This window comes from Pelophylax lessonae, assembly GCF_965119305.1.
Source record: "Pelophylax lessonae genome assembly, chromosome: 1".
Lineage (NCBI taxonomy): Eukaryota > Metazoa > Chordata > Amphibia > Anura > Ranidae > Pelophylax > Pelophylax lessonae.
The window spans coordinates 654,109,806-654,131,519 of record NC_138768.1 but is presented as its reverse complement, the minus strand read 5'-3'; the positions used below and the strand labels follow the sequence as shown (position 1 = coordinate 654,131,519).

Below are 21,714 nucleotides of genomic sequence, written 5' to 3'. Positions count from 1 at the left end.
TCAGTGAGGGGGGTGTATATAGGTGTCAGTGAGGGGGGTGTATATAGGTGTCAGTAAGGGGGGGGTGTATATAGGTGTCAGTGAGGGGAGTGTATATGGGTGTCAGTGAGGGGGTGTATATAGGTGTCAGTGAGGGAGTGTGTATAGGTGTCAGTGAGGGGGTGGATATAGGTGTCAGTGAGGTGGGTGTATGTAGGTGTCAGTGAGGGGTGTGTGTGTGTATAGGTGTCAGTGAGGGGGGGGTGTATGTAGGTGTCAGTGAGGGGGTGTATATAGGTGTCAGTGAGGTGGGTGTATGTAGGTGTCAGTGAGGGGGGGGGGGTGTATGTAGGTGTCAGTGAGGGGGTGTATATAGGTGTCAGTGAGGTGGGTGTATGTAGGTGTCAGTGAGGGGTGTGTGTGTATAGGTGTCAGTGAGGGGGGGGTGTATGTAGGTGTCAGTGAGGGGTGTGTGTGTATAGGTGTCAGTGAGGGGGGGTGTATGTAGGTGTCAGTGAGGGGTGTGTGTGTATAGGTGTCAGTGAGGGGGGGTGTATGTAGGTGTCAGTGAGGGGTGTGTGTGTATAGGTGTCAGTGAGGGGTGTGTGTGTATAGGTGTCAGTGAGGGGTGTGTGTGTATAGGTGTCAGTGAGGGGTGTGTATATAGGTGTCAGTGTCATGCTGTGCGGAGTCTGGAGGAGGATACACTCCAGCAGAACCCACACAGGAGCGGCAGCGGCCGTCCAGCATGTCTCCCCATGTGCCCCCTGAGGTGTCAGGCGGGTAATGTACGGTGGCGGTGGTGGGAGCGGATAAGCACTGTGTGGAGGAGGCGGGGGAGCTGGCGGCAGCCAATGAGCGTGCAGTCTCCGGCAGTGACATATGCAGAGGCAGAGTTGCCGTGTATCCTAAGCTGGGGGAAGAAAGATGGCAATGTCTGTCATTGGAGCGTGCCGCAGCCTGGCTCTGTCCACCTGGCTGCTCTCCTACTGCTTCGTCCATCTGTTGTGTATGGACTTCACGGTGGCCGAGAAGGAGGAGTGGTACACGGCCTTCGTCAATATCACCTACCACGACCCGGCCAGCGGCACCAACCGGACGGAGAAGAGCGAGTGCGGCCGCTACGGCGAACATTCCCTCAAGCAGGATGCCTGGGGCTTGGCGGTCCTTCCTTCCCCGCATGACAGGCTGGCCTGCGACCCCGCCATCAAGTTCCCGGTACCCGCCTATGCTGGCCGGTGGGTGGCCCTCATCCCCATCGGGAACTGCACGTGTAGGGACAAGATACGGCATGCCGCTCTGCACAACGCCTCGGCCGTCCTCATCTATAACGTGGGCTTCGGGAATGACACCAGTACCATGGCCCACCCAGGTAGGTCACCCTGGACCACCCACACACCGGGACTTACCTTCCTACTGCAGAAGATATGGGGGGTACAGGTGACATCTTCCCCTGTCTACACAGGTGACATCAGTATATGTCATAGTGTTCCTCTACACCGGTGACATCAGTACATGTATACATGTCATAGTGTTCCTCTACACTGGTGACATCAGTATATGTCATAGTGTTCCTCTACACCGGTGACATCAGTACATATATACATGTCATAGTGTTCCTCTACACAGGTGACATCAGTACCTGTATACATGTCATAGTGTTCCTCTACACAGGTGACATCAGTACATGTATACATGTCATAGTGTTCCCTCTACACCGGTGACATCAGTACCTGTATACATGTCATAGTGTTCCCTCTACACCGGTGACATCAGTACATGTATACATGTCATAGTGTTCCCTCTACACAGGTGACATCAGTACATGTATACATGTCATAGTGTTCCTCTACACAGGTGACATCAGTACCTGTATACGTGTCATAGTGTTCCCTCTACACTGGTGACATTAGTACATGTATACATGTCATAGTGTTCCCTCTACACTGGTGACATCAGTACATGTATACATGTCATAGTGTTCCCTCTACACAGGTGACATCAGTACATGTATACATGTCATAGTGCTCCCTCTACACAGGTGACATCAGTACCTGTATACATGTCATAGTGTTCCCTCTACACTGGTGACATCAGTACATGTATACATGTCATAGTGTTCCCTCTACACAGGTGACATCAGTACATGTATACATGTCATAGTGTTCCTCTACACAGGTGACATCAGTACCTGTATACATGTCATAGTGTTCCTCTACACAGGTGACATTAGTACATGTATACATGTCATAGTGTTCCTCTACACAGGTGACATCAGTACCTGTATACATGTCATAGTGTTCCCCTACACAGGTGACATCAGTGCATGTATACATGTCATAGTGTTCCTCTACACAGGTGACATCAGTACATGTATACATGTCATAGTGCTCCCTCTACACAGGTGACATTAGTACATGTATACATGTCATAGTGTTCCCTCTACACAGGTGACATCAGTACCTGTATACATGTCATAGTGTTCCTCTACACAGGTGACATCAGTACATGTATACATGTCATAGTGTTCCCTCTACACAGGTGACATTAGTACATGTATACATGTCATAGTGTTCCTCTACACAGGTGACATCAGTACATGTATACATGTCATAGTGTTCCTCTACACAGGTGACATCAGTACCTGTATACATGTCATAGTGTTCCTCTACACAGGTGACATCAGTACCTGTATACATGTCATAGTGTTCCCTCTACACTGGTGACATCAGTACATGTATACATGTCATAGTGTTCCTCTACACAGGTGACATCAGTACATGTATACATGTCATAGTGTTCCTCTACACAGGTGACATCAGTACATGTATACATGTCATAGTGTTCCCTCTACACTGGTGACATCAGTACATGTATACATGTCATAGTGTTCCTCTACACAGGTGACATCAGTACATGTATACATGTCATAGTGTTCCTCTACACAGGTGACATCAGTACATGTATACATGTCATAGTGTTCCTCTACACAGGTGACATCAGTACATGTATACATGTCATAGTGTTCCTCTACACAGGTGACATTAGTACATGTATACATGTCATAGTGTTCCCTCTACACAGGTGACATCAGTACCTGTATACATGTCATAGTGTTCCCTCTACACTGGTGACATCAGTACCTGTATACATGTCATAGTGTTCCCTCTACACTGGTGACATCAGTACATGTATACATGTCATAGTGTTCCCTCTACACTGGTGACATCAGTACATGTATACATGTCATAGTGCTCCCTCTACACAGGTGACATTAGTACATGTATACATGTCATAGTGTTCCCTCTACACAGGTGACATCAGTACCTGTATACATGTCATAGTGTTCCCTCTACACTGGTGACATCAGTACATGTATACATGTCATAGTGCTCCCTCTACACAGGTGACATTAGTACATGTATACATGTCATAGTGTTCCTCTACACAGGTGACATCAGTACATGTATACATGTCATAGTGTTCCTCTACACAGGTGACATCAGTACATGTATACATGTCATAGTGTTCCTCTACACAGGTGACATCAGTACATGTATACATGTCATAGTGTTCCTCTACACAGGTGACATCAGTACATGTATACATGTCATAGTGTTCCTCTACACAGGTGACATCAGTACATGTATACATGTCATAGTGTTCCTCTACACAGGTGACATCAGTACATGTATACATGTCATAGTGTTCCTCTACACAGGTGACATTAGTACATGTATACATGTCATAGTGTTCCCTCTACACAGGTGACATCAGTACCTGTATACATGTCATAGTGTTCCCTCTACACTGGTGACATCAGTACATGTATACATGTCATAGTGTTCCTCTACACAGGTGACATTAGTACATGTATACATGTCATAGTGTTCCTCTACACAGGTGACATCAGTATATGTCATAGTGTTCCTCTACACAGGTGACATCAGTACATGTATACATGTCATAGTGTTCCTCTACACAGGTGACATCAGTACATGTATACATATCATAGTGTTCCTCTACACAGGTGACATCAGTACATGTATACATGTCATAGTGTTCCTCTACACAGGTGACATCAGTACATGTATACATGTCATAGTGTTCCTCTACACAGGTGACATCAGTACATGTATACATGTCATAGTGTTCCTCTACACAGGTGACATCAGTACATGTATACATGTCATAGTGTTCCTCTACACAGGTGACATCAGTACATGTATACATGTCATAGTGTTCCTCTACACAGGTGACATCAGTACATGTATACATGTCATAGTGTTCCTCTACACAGGTGACATCAGTATATGTATACATGTCATAGTGTTCCTCTACACAGGTGACATCAGTACCTGTATACATGTCATAGTGTTCCTCTACACAGGTGACATCAGTACATGTATACATGTCATAGTGTTCCCTCTACACCGGTGACATCAGTACATGTCATAGTGTTCCTCTACACAGGTGACATTAGTACATGTATACATGTCATAGTGTTCCTCTACACAGGTGACATCAGTATATGTATACATGTCATAGTGTTCCCTCTACACCGGTGACATCAGTACATGTATACATGTCATAGTGTTCCTCTACACAGGTGACATTAGTACATGTATACATGTCATAGTGTTCCTCTACACCGGTGACATCAGTACCTGTATACATGTCATAGTGTTCCTCTACACAGGTGACATTAGTACATGTATACATGTCATAGTGTTCCCTCTACACAGGTGACACCAGTCCATGTCATAGTGTTCCTCTACACAGGTGACATTAGTACATGTATACATGTCATAGTGTTCCCTCTACACCGGTGACATCAGTACATGTATACATGTCATAGTGTTCCTCTACACAGGTGACATCAGTACATGTATACATGTCATAGTGTTCCTCTACACAGGTGACATCAGTACATGTATACATGTCATAGTGTTCCTCTACACAGGTGACATCAGTACATGTATACATGTCATAGTGTTCCTCTACACAGGTGACATCAGTACATGTATACATGTCATAGTGTTCCTCTACACAGGTGACATCAGTACATGTATACATGTCATAGTGTTCCTCTACACAGGTGACATCAGTACATGTATACATGTCATAGTGTTCCTCTACACAGGTGACATCAGTACATGTATACATGTCATAGTGTTCCTCTACACAGGTGACATCAGTACATGTATACATGTCATAGTGTTCCTCTACACAGGTGACATCAGTATATGTATACATGTCATAGTGTTCCTCTACACAGGTGACATCAGTACCTGTATACATGTCATAGTGTTCCTCTACACAGGTGACATCAGTACATGTATACATGTCATAGTGTTCCCTCTACACCGGTGACATCAGTACATGTCATAGTGTTCCTCTACACAGGTGACATTAGTACATGTATACATGTCATAGTGTTCCTCTACACAGGTGACATCAGTATATGTATACATGTCATAGTGTTCCCTCTACACCGGTGACATCAGTACATGTATACATGTCATAGTGTTCCTCTACACAGGTGACATTAGTACATGTATACATGTCATAGTGTTCCTCTACACCGGTGACATCAGTACCTGTATACATGTCATAGTGTTCCTCTACACAGGTGACATTAGTACATGTATACATGTCATAGTGTTCCCTCTACACAGGTGACACCAGTCCATGTCATAGTGTTCCTCTACACAGGTGACATTAGTACATGTATACGTGTCATAGTGTTCCCTCTACACCGGTGACATCAGTACATGTATACATGTCATAGTGTTCCTCTACACAGGTGACATTAGTACATGTATACATGTCATAGTGTTCCTCTACATCGGTGACATCAGTACCTGTATACATGTCATAGTGCTCCCTCTACACAGGTGACATTAGTACATGTATACATGTCATAGTGTTCCTCTACACAGGTGACATCAGTACATGTATACATGTCATAGTGTTCCTCTACACAGGTGACATCAGTACATGTATACATGTCATAGTGTTCCTCTACACAGGTGACATCAGTACATGTATACATGTCATAGTGTTCCTCTACACAGGTGACATCAGTATATGTATACATGTCATAGTGTTCCCTCTACACCGGTGACATCAGTACATGTATACATGTCATAGTGTTCCTCTACACAGGTGACATTAGTACATGTATACATGTCATAGTGTTCCTCTACACCGGTGACATCAGTACCTGTATACATGTCATAGTGTTCCTCTACACAGGTGACATTAGTACATGTATACATGTCATAGTGTTCCTCTACACAGGTGACATCAGTACCTGTATACATGTCATAGTGTTCCTCTACACAGGTGACATCAGTACATGTATACATGTCATAGTGTTCCCTCTACACCGGTGACATCAGTACATGTCATAGTGTTCCTCTACACAGGTGACATTAGTACATGTATACATGTCATAGTGTTCCTCTACACAGGTGACATCAGTATATGTATACATGTCATAGTGTTCCCTCTACACCGGTGACATCAGTACATGTATACATGTCATAGTGTTCCTCTACACAGGTGACATTAGTACATGTATACATGTCATAGTGTTCCTCTACACCGGTGACATCAGTACCTGTATACATGTCATAGTGTTCCTCTACACAGGTGACATTAGTACATGTATACATGTCATAGTGTTCCCTCTACACAGGTGACACCAGTCCATGTCATAGTGTTCCTCTACACAGGTGACATTAGTACATGTATACATGCCATAGTGTTCCCTCTACACCGGTGACATCAGTACATGTATACATGTCATAGTGTTCCTCTACACAGGTGACATCAGTACATGTATACATGTCATAGTGTTCCTCTACACAGGTGACATCAGTACATGTATACATGTCATAGTGTTCCTCTACACAGGTGACATCAGTACATGTATACATGTCATAGTGTTCCTCTACACAGGTGACATCAGTACATGTATACATGTCATAGTGTTCCTCTACACAGGTGACATCAGTACATGTATACATGTCATAGTGTTCCTCTACACAGGTGACATCAGTACATGTATACATGTCATAGTGTTCCTCTACACAGGTGACATCAGTACATGTATACATGTCATAGTGTTCCTCTACACAGGTGACATCAGTACATGTATACATGTCATAGTGTTCCTCTACACAGGTGACATCAGTACATGTATACATGTCATAGTGTTCCTCTACACAGGTGACATCAGTACATGTATACATGTCATAGTGTTCCTCTACACAGGTGACATCAGTATATGTATACATGTCATAGTGTTCCTCTACACAGGTGACATCAGTACCTGTATACATGTCATAGTGTTCCTCTACACAGGTGACATCAGTACATGTATACATGTCATAGTGTTCCCTCTACACCGGTGACATCAGTACATGTCATAGTGTTCCTCTACACAGGTGACATTAGTACATGTATACATGTCATAGTGTTCCTCTACACAGGTGACATCAGTATATGTATACATGTCATAGTGTTCCCTCTACACCGGTGACATCAGTACATGTATACATGTCATAGTGTTCCTCTACACAGGTGACATTAGTACATGTATACATGTCATAGTGTTCCTCTACACCGGTGACATCAGTACCTGTATACATGTCATAGTGTTCCTCTACACAGGTGACATTAGTACATGTATACATGTCATAGTGTTCCCTCTACACAGGTGACACCAGTCCATGTCATAGTGTTCCTCTACACAGGTGACATTAGTACATGTATACGTGTCATAGTGTTCCCTCTACACCGGTGACATCAGTACATGTATACATGTCATAGTGTTCCTCTACACAGGTGACATTAGTACATGTATACATGTCATAGTGTTCCTCTACATCGGTGACATCAGTACCTGTATACATGTCATAGTGTTCCTCTACACAGGTGACATCAGTACATGTATACATGTCATAGTGTTCCCTCTACACAGGTGACACCAGTCCATGTCATAGTGTTCCTCTACACAGGTGACATTAGTACATGTATACGTGTCATAGTGTTCCCTCTACACAGGTGACATACTGCACCCCGGGTGACACTTCATCTCTGATAAGGGGAGGTTGAACCTCTGTCTTCCCAGGTGACAATCACCGCATATATAGATGACATTCCGCTGTCTGCACAGGTGACATTGCATTTGGTTCAGGTGATATACTGCATCCATGTCTACCCAGGTGATACTTTCTGTGTGTTGGGGGTGACACTAAACTTTTGTCTTACTAGTTGATCTTGCATTTTTGTTACCCAGATGACAGTTCACTTAGTGTTCCCCTGGTTGCACAGGTGACACTCCATAGGGCAGTGATGGCGAACCTTGGCACCCCAGATGTTTTGGAACTACATTTCCCATGATGCTCATGCACTCTACGGTGTAGTTGAGCATCATGGGAAATGTAGTTCCAAAACATCTGGGGTGTCAAGGTTCGCCATCACTGCCATAGGGTGACACTAAACCTCTGTCTTACCAGGTGACAGTCAGTTCATTTGTATTTGACATAGCGTTCTTCGGTCTGCACAGGTGGCCTTGTTTTTTGTTCAAGTAATACATTGCGTCCTGGGTGACCATTTATCTCTGTTAGGGTGACACTAAACTTGCCTTACCAGGTGGCACAGTCACTGCCCATATAGATGACATTCCTCAGTCTGAACAGGGGACCGTGCATTTGGTGATATACTGAACCCCAGGTTAACTCTTCTGACACTTCCACGTTAGGGTGACACTAAACGTCTGTCTTCCCAGGTGACATTACATTTTGTTCAGGTGATATACTACATCCCTGTCTACCCCAATTTCACCTTAGCTCTGTTAGGATGTCACTGAATCTCTGTCAGTACATATGTAGATGGCACAGTGTTCCTCTGCTCAGGTGTCTCTTCATTCTTGTTCAGGTGATATATTACTTCCTAATAAATACCTGTGACACTTCATCTCTGTTGGAATGACGCTGCCTCTGTCTCACCAGGTGACAGTCAGTACACAGTTCCTGTGTCTGCACAGGTGACATAACATTTTTGTTTAGGTGACATGTTGCCCCCTAGTTTACCCAAATGACACTTTATCTCTGCAAGGTGACACTAAATGTCTGTCTTACCAGGTGATATTGTCACTGGATATATAGATGACATTCCCCTGTCTACCCAGGTGACACTTCATAGGTTGACGCTAAACCTCGTATCTTACCATTTGCTACAGTCATTGTATCTATGGACAGTGTGGATTTGATTTAAATCCGTAGTAAAAAAGGCTTGTTTTAAATCGACTTGATTTAAATCATAATTTTTTAATAGCAACTGTCACCCTCCTCTGACCCGTTGTTGACTCACCGACAGTCCCATTCACTTTAATGGGATGGCTGATGTAGCAGTGACCCAACAAGGTGAGGGATGTGGTGGCAGCAGGTGGGTGGATGCCCTCTAACAGGCGCTGCCATGATGAATCTAAAATGACAGGTTCTCTTTAACTGTTAGGACTCATTCTTGCTGGTAGTTATTGTGAAATCGTGTGAATGAATCAATGCAGTTCATGTTATATCCGCTTGCAGAGCTTTTTTCCTTTCTATCAGCTAAATGCCAATCAGTGTTTAATTTTGGCAGCAAATTTCAATTTAGTTTTAGTCTTAGTCTTAGGACTAAAATGGCATTTTAGTTTTAGTCCCATTTTAGTCTTCTGCAAGTGTTTTAGTTTTAGTCGTATTTAGTCGACTAAAACGTCCTACGTTTTAGTCATCTATAATCGAATGGGTGTAGTTCAATTGTAATTTGTAATGCATTATTTAAGCATTTCTCTACAATTTCCAAACTCATTATATACTACTGCTGGTCCTGGAGTGAAAAATCTAATATGTTATTATTTATGGTATTAAGCTTTGAACATGCACCAGTGTTAATTTTGGCAGCAAATTTCGATTTAGTTTTAGTTATAGTCTTTTGACTAAAATGCCATTTTAGTTTTAGTCGTATTTTTGTCATCTGAATTGTTTAAGTTTTAGTCGTATTTTAGTCGACTAAAATTGTGTTAATTTAGTCGACGAAAACGTTTTAGTCGACGAAATTAACACTGATGCCAATAACCCCATTTTCAGCCGATTTTATATCAGTGCATCCCTACAGGTGACACTCGGTTTTTGTTTAGACGATGTATTCCATCCTGTTGTATCCAGGGGACTCAGTTTAATGCGAACATAAAGTCTAGCTTTTTTTCCTATAAAAATAACAAACATGTTATACTTACCTGCTCTGTTTTAGTGGATTTGCACAGGGCAGCCCAGATCATCCTCTTCTCGGGTCCCTCTTCTGTGATCCTGGCCCCTCCCTCCTGTTGAGTGCCCCCATAGCAAGCAGCTTGCTATGGGGGAACCCGAGCTGAGTCACAGCTCCCTGTTACTATTCTGACACGGAGCCCTACCCCTTTCTTCTGATTGGTTTGCTGACTTTGACAGCAGCAGCAGCCATTGGCGCCACTGCTTTGTCTCATCCAATCAGGAGGGAGAATCTCGGACGGCTGAGACACTCGTGGACATCGCTGGACAGAGAGAGACCTCAGATAAGTGTTCGGGGGGCCGAGGGGGACTGCTGCACACAGAAGGCTTTTTATCTTCATGCAAAGAATGCATGAAGATAAAAAACATTCTGACTTTTACAACTTCTTTAAAATAGAAATGAAAGGCAAAACATTTTTGTAAAGATCTAAAAATACATTATAAATACCCTTTTTATAAGTGATCACATTCCCTCTGTTCTCAGCTGCATAAGAGAGGAGGAGAAACAACATTACACCGAGCTTCCCAATGAATGGCTGTGCAGCGGGGCATGTCAGGACAAGTCTGAGTTGCCAGCATAGCTAGAGAATTGACCACGGTGTGCTCTCCTGCTTGGCGTGGTCAGTTTTTAAAAGGAAAGCAGAGGGACTGGCAGGAACACCAGGGATTTCACATAAAGGAAGCAATACAAAGAGAACAGGATATTTTCTAATACAAGTACATGGTACAGGAGGTACATGTCAGGAAAATGAAGTGTTGCTTTGACAAAAAAAACCCCTGGAAGTGGATTGGTTTCTCTGCAAAGCTGCACCAAATTTTATACTCCCCAGTTTTAGTAAATAACCCCCAATGTGTCCTAATTTTCCCAGGTGTCACACTTTATCTCTGTTCAGGTGCATGCATGTGTATAGATGACATAGTGTTCCTCTGCCTGCGCAGCGCAGGTGTCCCTATATTTCTGTTATGGTGACCGTATACTTCTGTCTTACCATGTGACACAGACAGTGCTATATACATGACAGTGTTCCTCTGTACAGGTGACATATTTTCATTCAGGTGATATACTGCACCCCACTTTACCCAGGTGGCGCTGTATCTTTGTTAGGGTGTCACGTTGATCCTTTTTCCACGGGTGACACAGCTTGTACATGGATGCATGCACAGGTGACACTGCATCTTTGCTAGGGTGTCACATTGATCCTCTCTTTCCACAGGTGACACAGCTTGTACATGGATGCATGCACAGGTGACATGAACACAATGCACAGGTGACATTGCATCTTTGGTCAGGTAATACACTTCATCCTTGGGTGACATTTCACCTCTGCAACAGTAACACAATTAACTTCTGTCTGCAGAAGACGCGGATCTTAGATTAATGGAGGTACAGGTGACGCTATCTCTGGTTAGATGGGTGACACTTCATTTCTGCAAGGATGACATTCTGAACCTCTGTTTGTCTATCGCTGCCTTGTACATGGATGCACGCAGAATAGACATTGCACCCTTTTCTGTACCGAGCATGCTGCATCTCGCACAGGTGATACACACATCTATATTTAATATACACAGTATCTCACAAAAGCGAGTACATCCCTTACATTTTTGTACACACCTCCAAGATGGCCACTGCTTTGCTTAAGAAGCTGAGGGTAAGGGTGGTGGACTGGCTAAGCATGTCTCCAGACCTAAACCCTATTGAGCATCTGTGGGGCATCCTCAAACGGAAGGTGGAGGAGCACAAGGTCTCTAACATCCACCAGCTCTGTGATGTCATAATGGAGGAGTGGAAGAGGACTCCAGTGGCAACCTGTGAAGCTCTGGTGAACTCCATGCCCAAGAGGGTTAAGGCAGTGCTGGAAAATAATAGTGACCACACAAAATATTGACACTTTGGGCCAAATTTGGACATTTTTCACGTATGGGGTGTACTCACTTTTGTTGCCAGAGGTTTAGACATTAATGGCTGTATGTTGAGTTATTTTGAGGGGACAGCAAATTTACACTGTTATACAAGCTGTACACTCACTATTTTACATTGTAGCAAAGTGTAATTTCTTTAGGCCCCGTTCACACTGGGGCGATCCGACTTCCCCAGGCGACCTCCGAGGTCGTGGTGCGAGCAGCGCGCCGCGACCTCGGAGCGGCCGGCACGGACTTCATAACATTGAAGTCTATGACGGTCGCTTCGGGTCGCCCCAAAGAAGCTCTGGACCCTTTTTCTAAGTCGGAGTGACTTGTGGCGCTCCTATTAGAACGGGTCCGCAGCTTCCCTATGGAAGGCGACCTGTGAGGTGACCAGGTCGCCTCACAGGTCGCCCCAGTGTGAACGGGGACTCAGTGTTGTCACTTGAAAAGATATAATAAAATATTTACAAAAATGTGAGGGGTGTACTCACTTTTGTAAGATACTGTAAATATTGAATCGGCTGAGGACTTGCTTACACATGACTTGCCTAGGCAACTACCATTCTGCTAGCAACACAGGAGCCTCTGAGAATTTTACATCATAAGAGGTATATCCCTTCCACCCCTGCTTCTAATCCCTGAATTAAATTCATGATGTCATCATAGGGCTAAGTCTAGGAACAGGAAGAACAGTCTGAGGTTTTTCTTGTACTCCACCAATATGGCCACCTTTCAGCCATACAGCAAAGTAGGCCTAAGTCAAAGAGCAGCTGCAGAATGCCAAATGTAAATGGTAAATCATTCATAACTGTTTTGTCTTGGGTTAATTCAAGACTTATGCCTCGTACACACGCAATGATAGTTGGCCGTGAATTTTCGGGCAACATCCGATCGGCCGATTTTCGGCTTGTTAGGGTCCATGTACACGGGACGTTGTTAAAAGTCCCTTTGAATGCTGGAATTTTTAGGACGTTTGAAACGTCCGTTCGGTCGCGTTTGTACCCGCGTTTAGCGGGCGTTTTGCGGGCGTTTGCGTTTAGAACCGTGCCTAGAGGTCAAAAAATTATTCCCCTTTAAAATGGAAAAACGCGAACGCCAAACGCGGGTCATCGCGTTCGGTCGCGTTTTTGCGTTTGAAATGCCGGGAACGTTCGAACGCAAATAATTGCATTCTAAAAAAAGTCCCTGAACGCAACTGCCCGCAAACGACCGCAAACGACCTGGTGTACATGGACAGATAAGATAAAATGTAGATGGGTTCAGGGGCTTCTAAAAAAAAACGGCCATTTCCAGCGTCCCGTGTACATGGAGCCTTAGTATGATGCTTTCGACAACCGACTCCGACTTTTCGGCCGAACAAAATCTGGTGTGCATGCTATAAAATTTTTGTTGGCCGTCAACAGAATGGCCGATTTTCCGTCAGTCAGTACAGATTTCGGCAGACGAAAATCAGATGAGCAAGACTGGGCATGCTCAGAGAAGAAATAACACACAGAAAGTAAACCAGCACATGACATCACTTCTGAAGTTGGTTGTTGTTGGCCGAAAAAATTAGTGTGCAGTCTAGAGCACATTCCAACCAACACAACAACACTGGACAAAAGACGGCCGATCGGTCGGCCGATGATCGTTGCGTGTGTACGAGACTTAAGGTTGCCTAAGGCTAGGTCAACTTTAAAGCAGCTGTTATTGATTGCAACATGGGCTTATACAGTATATTGGAGAGTGGGCCAACTAGTTTATTAAAACTTGTGACATCAGTAAGGTATAAAGTGCGAAAACTCCTCATGCCACATGATTATTTCTAGATCCTAGCGAATTAAACTTTACTCAGTCAGCTGATAAAATGGCTGTATAGCAGAGTGCATAAAAGTCGATGATTTTTTTTGATTTTTATCAAATTTATTTTATTAAAATGCTTTTGGAGTAAACATCTATCTAAAGAAAGTTTTCTATTTAAGATACATTAATAATATAGTTTATTTCACCATGAAATGGAGCTTAGATATGTAGCATGAGGCTGTATATTCTGTAATATTTACATTTTTGGTAAACTCAATTAAATTAATCCAAGCTCTGCAAGCTGAGATAACATGCACTGCATTGATCAATTCACACAATTTCACACTAACTACCAGCAAGAATGAGTCCCTACATTTAACCACTTAAGGACCGGAAGGTTTTACCCCCCCCCCCCCCTTACTGACCAGGTGCCATTTTCTCTTTCGTTCATTGACGGACACAGCTCCTGATGTTCTTAACCATTGGGTTATACTGCCTCCTACAGCTCACCATACGACCTTTGAGGGAGTTTGGCTGGATTCTGAATTTTCAGAATTCTGCTCTGATTCCATCCACAAAGCTGGACTATCTGGGTCTGACTCTGGAGTGCTCCTTCCTCTGGACAAAAACTCCAGCAACTGCAGGCTGCAATTCATCTCCAGCAGATGGTCGTCCCTGCGGACTTGCATGCGGGTGCTCGGCCAGATGATGTCTACCTTTTTGAGGCGGTTCAGTTTGCACAGTTCCATACAAGGTCCCTGCAAGGGAGATTCTTGCCAAATGGGACAAGAATCTGCAGTCTCTGGACAATCAGATCCAGCTGAGCCAGGGATCGAAAGAGTCCCCCAATATGGTGGCTGTGTTCTCCAGCACTTTGGCTGGGCACAATCCTTCCTCCCCTTGTATTGCACAGTGGTCACCACAGATGCCAGCCTGTCTGGCTGGGGAGGCTTTCTTGGCAAAAATTCTGCTCAGGGGATTTGGTCACTGGAAGAGTCCAACTACCGATCAATTGGCTCAACAGAAAGGTGCAGTGGCTTGGTCACGGGATCCTCTGGCGGGCGCCACAGATGCGCTGGTGGCCCCATGGGGTCAGTATCTTCTGATTTACTCCTTCCCTCCTCTTAAGCTTCTGCCAAAACTTCTAGGCGGGATCGAGGCAGAATAAAGTTGGGTCATCATAGTGGCCCCGGACTGGCCTTGCCGGGGTTGGTACGCCGATCTGGTGCGGCTGGTTCCTTGGAAGCTTCTTCACTGGCTTTTGAACGCCAGGTGCAGAGTGATAGAGTTTTTGTCTGAGTCTGTGATTCCAACACTGTTAAAAGCAAAAAAATCTTCTAGGAATATCTACCATTGTACGTAGAAGACTAATGCCCCGTACACACGTGCAGATCGTCGGCCGAACGATCGGCCGTCTTTTGTCCCCGGGCTGTCGTGTCTGTTGAAAAGTGCAAAAGACTGCACAAGAATTTTGTCCGCCGACTGCAGAAGTGATGTCATGTGATGGTTAACTTTCCCTGTGTTTTTTTTTCTTTTCTGAGCATGCCCAGTCTTGCAAATCTGCTGTCTGTCGGCCGAATTCTGTATTGACTGGCGAACAATCGGCCGCTCTGGTGTCGGCATACAAAAATTTTAATGCTTGCACGACAGATTCTGTTCGGCCGAAAGTGCGCTGTCGGCTGTCGGAAGCATCATACTAACAAGCCTACAATCGGCCGATCGGTCGTCGGCCGAAGCTTTTCGGCCGTCAATCTGCACTTGTGTACGGGCCTTTACATTGCGTGGTATGAGTCTTTTTGGGGTTCTGCCTCGCTCTTTTTCGGTGGCTTGGATCTTGATCTTCCTTCAATGGGTTGTTGAGCAGAAACTGGTCTTGAGTACTATCAGGTGTCAGCCTTAGTGGTCTTCTTTCAACAGCCCTTGGCCACATACTCCCTGGTATGTACTTTTTCTTTAGGGAGTTATGCACTTGACCACTCCAGTGCGGTCTCTGTTGCCGCCTTGGGACCTCAATTTGGTGCTCTCAGTTTTCCAAAGGCCTCCTTTTTGAGAATCTTTGGGAGATTCCCTTGCTTACCCTGTCCCAGAAGGTGCCCTTTTTAGTGGCTATCACCTCTGCGTGCAGGGTGTCAGAATTGGCGGCGTTATCCTGTGGTTCACCTTACATGGTGGTTCACAGAAATAAGGTGGTTTTTCGCCTCTGTCCGTCGTTCCTTCCTCAGGTTGTCTCTGATCTTCATTTGCATGAACACATTGTGTTGCCTTCTTTGTGTCCCAAGGCAAAACATCTGAAGGAAATTGCTTTGCATGCCTTGGATGTGATCCAGGCAATTAGGGTGTACCTGGCAGCTACAGAGTCTTTTTAGGAAGTTAGACTTACTATTTGTGCTGACAAATGGGCCTCGGTAAAGGTTGTCCTCTTCCTCTGCAACCATTTCCAGATGGATCAGACAGACGGTGGTTTAGGTCTATTCCATCAAGGGTCAGGTTCCTCCTTTCCCTGTCAAGGCGCATTCTACTCGGGCACTCAGTGCCTTCTTGGCCTTCCATCATCAGGCGTCAATGACGCTGGTTTGCAAGGCGGCCTTCTGGTCGTCGGTGCACACTTTCACAAAGTTCTATAAAGTTGATGTGTTGGTATCTGCTGATGCTTCCTGTGGCCACAAGGTTTTTGCAGGCTTCTGTTTAGAGGACCTGGTCCTCTTTGAGGGTGTAGTATTGTTTTTGGTTAAGCTCCTGTTTACCTGATTGGCTATAGTTAGCCTTGGGAGTTTCTTTTTGGCTGTTCCCACCCCTCATGTTTAACACTTTGGGACATCCCAGTGGTTAAGAAGATCAGGAGCTGTGTCCGTTAATGAACGAAAATAAGAGAAAATGGGATTTTTGACTTACTCTAAAATTAATTTCTCTGATGTTCATTGATGGACACAGCACCCACCCCTCTGTGGATTTGTAATTCTTCTAACACTGCTTGTAACAAAACTGAGTACCTATAGCCAAGAGGGATGAGGGATTATACCCCCCTGGGACTGCCCATAGGCGTAGCCAGACTTTTACTGCCTAGTGTCCTACTCTTGTAGTATAACCCAATGGTTAAGAAGTTTAGGAGCTATGTCCATCAATGAACATCAGCAAAATTGATTTTACAGTAAGTCAAAAATCCAATTTTTTGTGATCCGGCACTGCGCTACTTTACCTGAAAATTGCGCGGCCGTGCATTGCTGTACCTAAATAAAATTGCTATCCTTTTTTCCCCACAAATCGAGCTTTCTCTTGGTGGTATTTGATTACCTCCTGCATTTTTTTATTTTTTGCGCTATAAACAAAGATCGACAATTCTGATTAAAAAAAAAAATCTATATATATATTTTTTTACTTTCTGCTGTTAAACATTCCCAATAAACAAAAAAAAAAGAAAATTTTTTTTTTTATCAATTTAGGCCAATATGTATTCTGCTACATATTTTTGGTAAAACAAATCCCAATACGTGTATATTAATTGGTTTGCACAAAATGTATACCGTCTTCAAACTAGGGGGAAGCTTTATGTCCCTTTTTTATTTATTTATTTATTTATTTATTTTACTAGTAATGGCGGCGATCAGCGGTTTGTGGAACTGCGACATTGCAGCAGAAAGATCAGACACCTAGCTGACAATTTTGAGGGGATCAGTTACATTACTACAGTAATCAGTGCTAAAAATATGAACTGTTACTGTACGAATGACACTGGTAGGGAAGGGGTTAACACCAGGGGCAATCAAAGGGTTAAATGTGTATCTAGGGGTGCTTTCTAACTGTGTGGGGGATTTACTCACTGGATGAAAACGGAGACCTGCGTTCCTAAATAGGAGGAACACAGGATCCCTGTGTTCATCACTGATAGAACAGCAGTCTGCCTTGTTTACAACGAACCATTCTTCATCGTTCTAAACCCAACAATGAATTTCTCCTATTTTACTCCCTGTTGGTCTGTTAAAGGAGTTTTATGGTCCCAGCGTTTTCTTTTCATTTTATAACATCAGAATTCTACTAACCGTACAAACAGTAGTTGTATTTGACAATCCAATATGAGTTTACTTGAAAACAAAATCTCCTTTCATGTTATAAGTGATGCCTGCCCACTGGCCATCTCTTTTTACATCTTCCTAGATTACCTGCATGCTTCTTTCTAAGGATCCCATGGTACCTTGCTTTATGCAGGCTGTGATTCCTTTACTGACTCCGCCTCCTAAAAAAACTCCTCCTCTCAGAACCTCTGTAGTTCAGAAGGCTGGCTCTGTGAAATGTGTGACACAGCAGTGCCTCCCCAGGGCATAGTAAATACATTTTACAGAATTCAAGTAAGTAATTGTGTGCGGATCTTCAAAATTAAGTTTACAAACTTCAAGATCCTTCAGATTGATAGGAGTAGACTAGAAATAATTGAAATGTAATGCAGAAATAAATATATCATTCTACATTTTAACCATAGATGAACTTTAAATATTAGATCATTTAGATATAACAAAATAATTTTAATTCTGTAAGTGAGAAAAATGCCTGTGAATCACGTCAGAAATTCAAAGCCGTCCTCAAGGAGCGTGATTTAGGCTCCGTTTCCACTGCTGCGGCTACAGAGTCGTGCTACTTCTAGCGCGACTCTGTAGTGTTACTTGTTCGTGGCTTTCAGTGAGACTTGTCCCTCATTATAGAAGGAAGTCGCACTGAAGTCGGCCCAAAAGTAGTGCACAAACTACTTTTCAAGTCGCTGCAACTCAAGTCGCTGCAGTGAGAACGGGCCAAATAGAAATGAATGACTTTTGACTTGCTGTGCGACTTGACATGTGTCAAGTCCCACAGCAAGTCGCAACAGTGGAAACGTAGCCTTAGCCCTCCTAGTTTATTTATTTTTTATTTATATTTTTTTATCTTGGACTACAAAAACATTAGTATCTATGTTGTAGAGATGAAAAGTGTGGGAGTAGTTGAGTAGTTTAAAGTGGAGTTCCACCCATTTTTGGAACTTTAGATCTTTGTAATCCCCTTTAAAATGGCTTTTACCAATGGAAACTTTTTTTTTTTTTTTTTTTGCTAGTAAATACCTTAATTTTGGCTTTATTCCTCCTCTCCTCACTTCCTGGTCCGATCGGCGATGACGTCATTCGGCGATCCGCAGTGTCTGCTGGGATGTATTCTACTTGCAGTAGCTGTATCTGTACTGAGCCGTGCCTGCCCCGCCTCCGCCCCCCCTCCTCTCATTGAATTGCATTGTATGAATGTATTAAGGCCGTTCTCTGCCCAGCCTCCGCCCCGCCTCCTCTCATTGAATTGCATTGTATGAATGTATTAAGGCTGTTCTCTGCCCAGCCTCCGCCCCGCCTCCTCTCAATACAACTCAATGAGAGGAGGCGGGGCGGAGGCTGGGCAGAGAACAGCCTTAATACATTCATACAATGCAATTCAATGAGAGGAGGCGGGGCGGAGGCTGGGCAGAGAACGGCCTTAATACATTCATACAATGCAATTCAATGAGAGGAGGCGGGGCGGAGGCGGGGCAGGCACGGCTCAGTACAGATACAGCTACTGCAAGTAGAATACATCCCAGCAGACACTGCGGATCGCCGAATGACGTCATCGCCGATCGGACCAGGAAGTGAGGAGAGGAGGAATAAAGCCAAAATTAAGGTATTTACTAGCAAAAAAAAAAAAAAAAAGTTTCCATTGGTAAAAGCCATTTTAAAGGGGATTACAAAGATCTATGTATTCCAACCTATTAAAAATGGGTGGAACTCCGCTTTAAGGCCCCTTTCACACTGTCCGTCCGTCAGGTGGACTCCGTTTATCTCAGCGGGGGGGTCGATCCGCCGATCCCCCCCTGAGCAGGAGGATGACAGCTGTTCTATGTGCTGTGTTCGGAGACACAGCTGTCAGTTCTCCATACATCTCTATGGGGGAATTGGATGGGAATAGACTGTTGGTCCGTTCTCATCCGATCCGATCCGATCCGCTGGACGCATGGAAAATAGGGTTTCCATCCGTCCAGATTTGACGGATCGGATGTCAGCAGACATGTCTCCGCTGACATCCGAGCTCCATAGAGATGTATGGGGGGGACCGTTTTGATCCGCCAAAAAAACGGACAGGCGGATCTGAACGGTCCGCCTGTGTGAAAGAACACTAAGAAAAGTAAACAAGTTAGGCCTGGCACTGCTCAGTCTATAAAAATGCTGTCAGCCCACAACAGGACTGAGGAGCTGTGTGCTTCTGGCAGGCATTTTTCTGGACATGCAGGGCTTGATTTTGCTAAAACTGGAGAGCGCAAAATGTTGTCCAGCTGTGCATGGTAGCCATGGTCGACTTCTAACTTCAGCTTGTGTAATTAGGCTTTGACATAAAAAAAACCCTGTAAGCTGATTGGTTTCTATGCAAAGCTGCACCAGATTTAGCATTCTCCAGTTTAAGTAAATCAGCCCCACAAGGTCTTAAAAGGTATAAAAACCTAGTAAATAGTGCATATTGTGCAGAAATGTCTTTTTAATTTTGCCTTGACAAACTCTATGTATGTGCTGCAGGTTAGGGGGCATTAAAGCAAATCTGTTTCTGTGCCCTCTATGCGGATATCCTGGGCATGCATTAACAACCATTGAGATAAGGCATCAGCCACATAGGTAGTGCATTCTTTCCAGATAGTCCAGACATTGAGCACTGCTGCAACAAAGGAAGAAGAGCCTGAGTATGTAGAGAATAAATAGAACTATCCCCATGTAAATGTAAAAGTACAAACTATACTAAGAAAAGGTTTTTCTAAAACATTTATACGATTGTGTAGACAATTTCTTTTTACGTGTATTTTAAAACTGTTAAAAATACCATAATTTTCAGGTAACTGCTGGGGCAATCAGTAATTTATGGTTACCAGACGAGGGAATGTTATTCTACGTTCCATGTTTTTACATCTAACCTCTCTTAGAAAAGTGTACTACTAGCTGTCAGACTTGACTGTCACTGACTGCTCTTGGCTCCACCAACCCATAATCAAGAACCCATCAGCATGGTTCTCAATCATGTCACCTGGACGCCCATGGCATGGTGATCAATTGAGGTTTGATAGTAAACAAACTTCCTCTTGCTTTAGCTGTCAAGTGATTGCACACAGAAAGAAACATAAAGATAAGTACAGTGTTTAAATAGGAATTCCAGGTATAAATGTAATACCTAGTTGCATTGGTCCAGCTTACTTCAATGTAACTATGTGTATGCCATATCTGGCTGATGCCGCTGAAAGCTGGAAACCACTGAAGAAGACCCCACTACTCCAGTCATCTCCACTAGCTTCCAGGTCCCAAGCTGAGTGGCTGCCGGTGTTCTAAAATTTAGTCTGACCCGTGAAAATTCCGGACCCTCATCACTTCCGGATGAAATTCTAAGACTTACGAACAGCTGACTGAGAGGAGGAGGGGCTGAGGTGGGACGCACACACCGCCGTGTCATCGAGCAAGGAACATGTTGCAGAGCGGACTTAGAGGAGGCGGGAAGGAAGTGAATACTCATAGTAAATAGTAATGATAACAAATGTTTAGTATTTCTTATTTTATTTTTATCATTACTATTTAGTATGAGTATTCACTTCCTTCCCGCCTCCTCTAAGTCCGCTCTGCAACATGTTCCTTGCTCAATGACACGGCGGTGTTGTAACATTTTCTCGCGGCGGTGTGTGCATCCCACCTCTGCCCCTCCTCCTCTC

At 44.0% G+C, this 21,714-nt stretch overlaps 1 protein-coding gene across 1 annotated transcript in view; it reads left to right on the top strand.

Annotated features, from left to right (window-relative positions):
- The first annotated feature begins 810 nt into the window (after positions 1-810).
- The window catches only part of RNF150 (ring finger protein 150), a 252,992-nt gene continuing 232,088 nt past the window's right edge, over positions 811-21,714 (top strand). Inside the window, exon 1 of the mRNA XM_082243763.1 lies at positions 811-1,351. Coding sequence (XP_082099889.1) covers positions 907-1,351 — 445 coding nt within the window. The 5' untranslated portion in view covers positions 811-906. The remainder of the gene's footprint in view (positions 1,352-21,714) is intronic.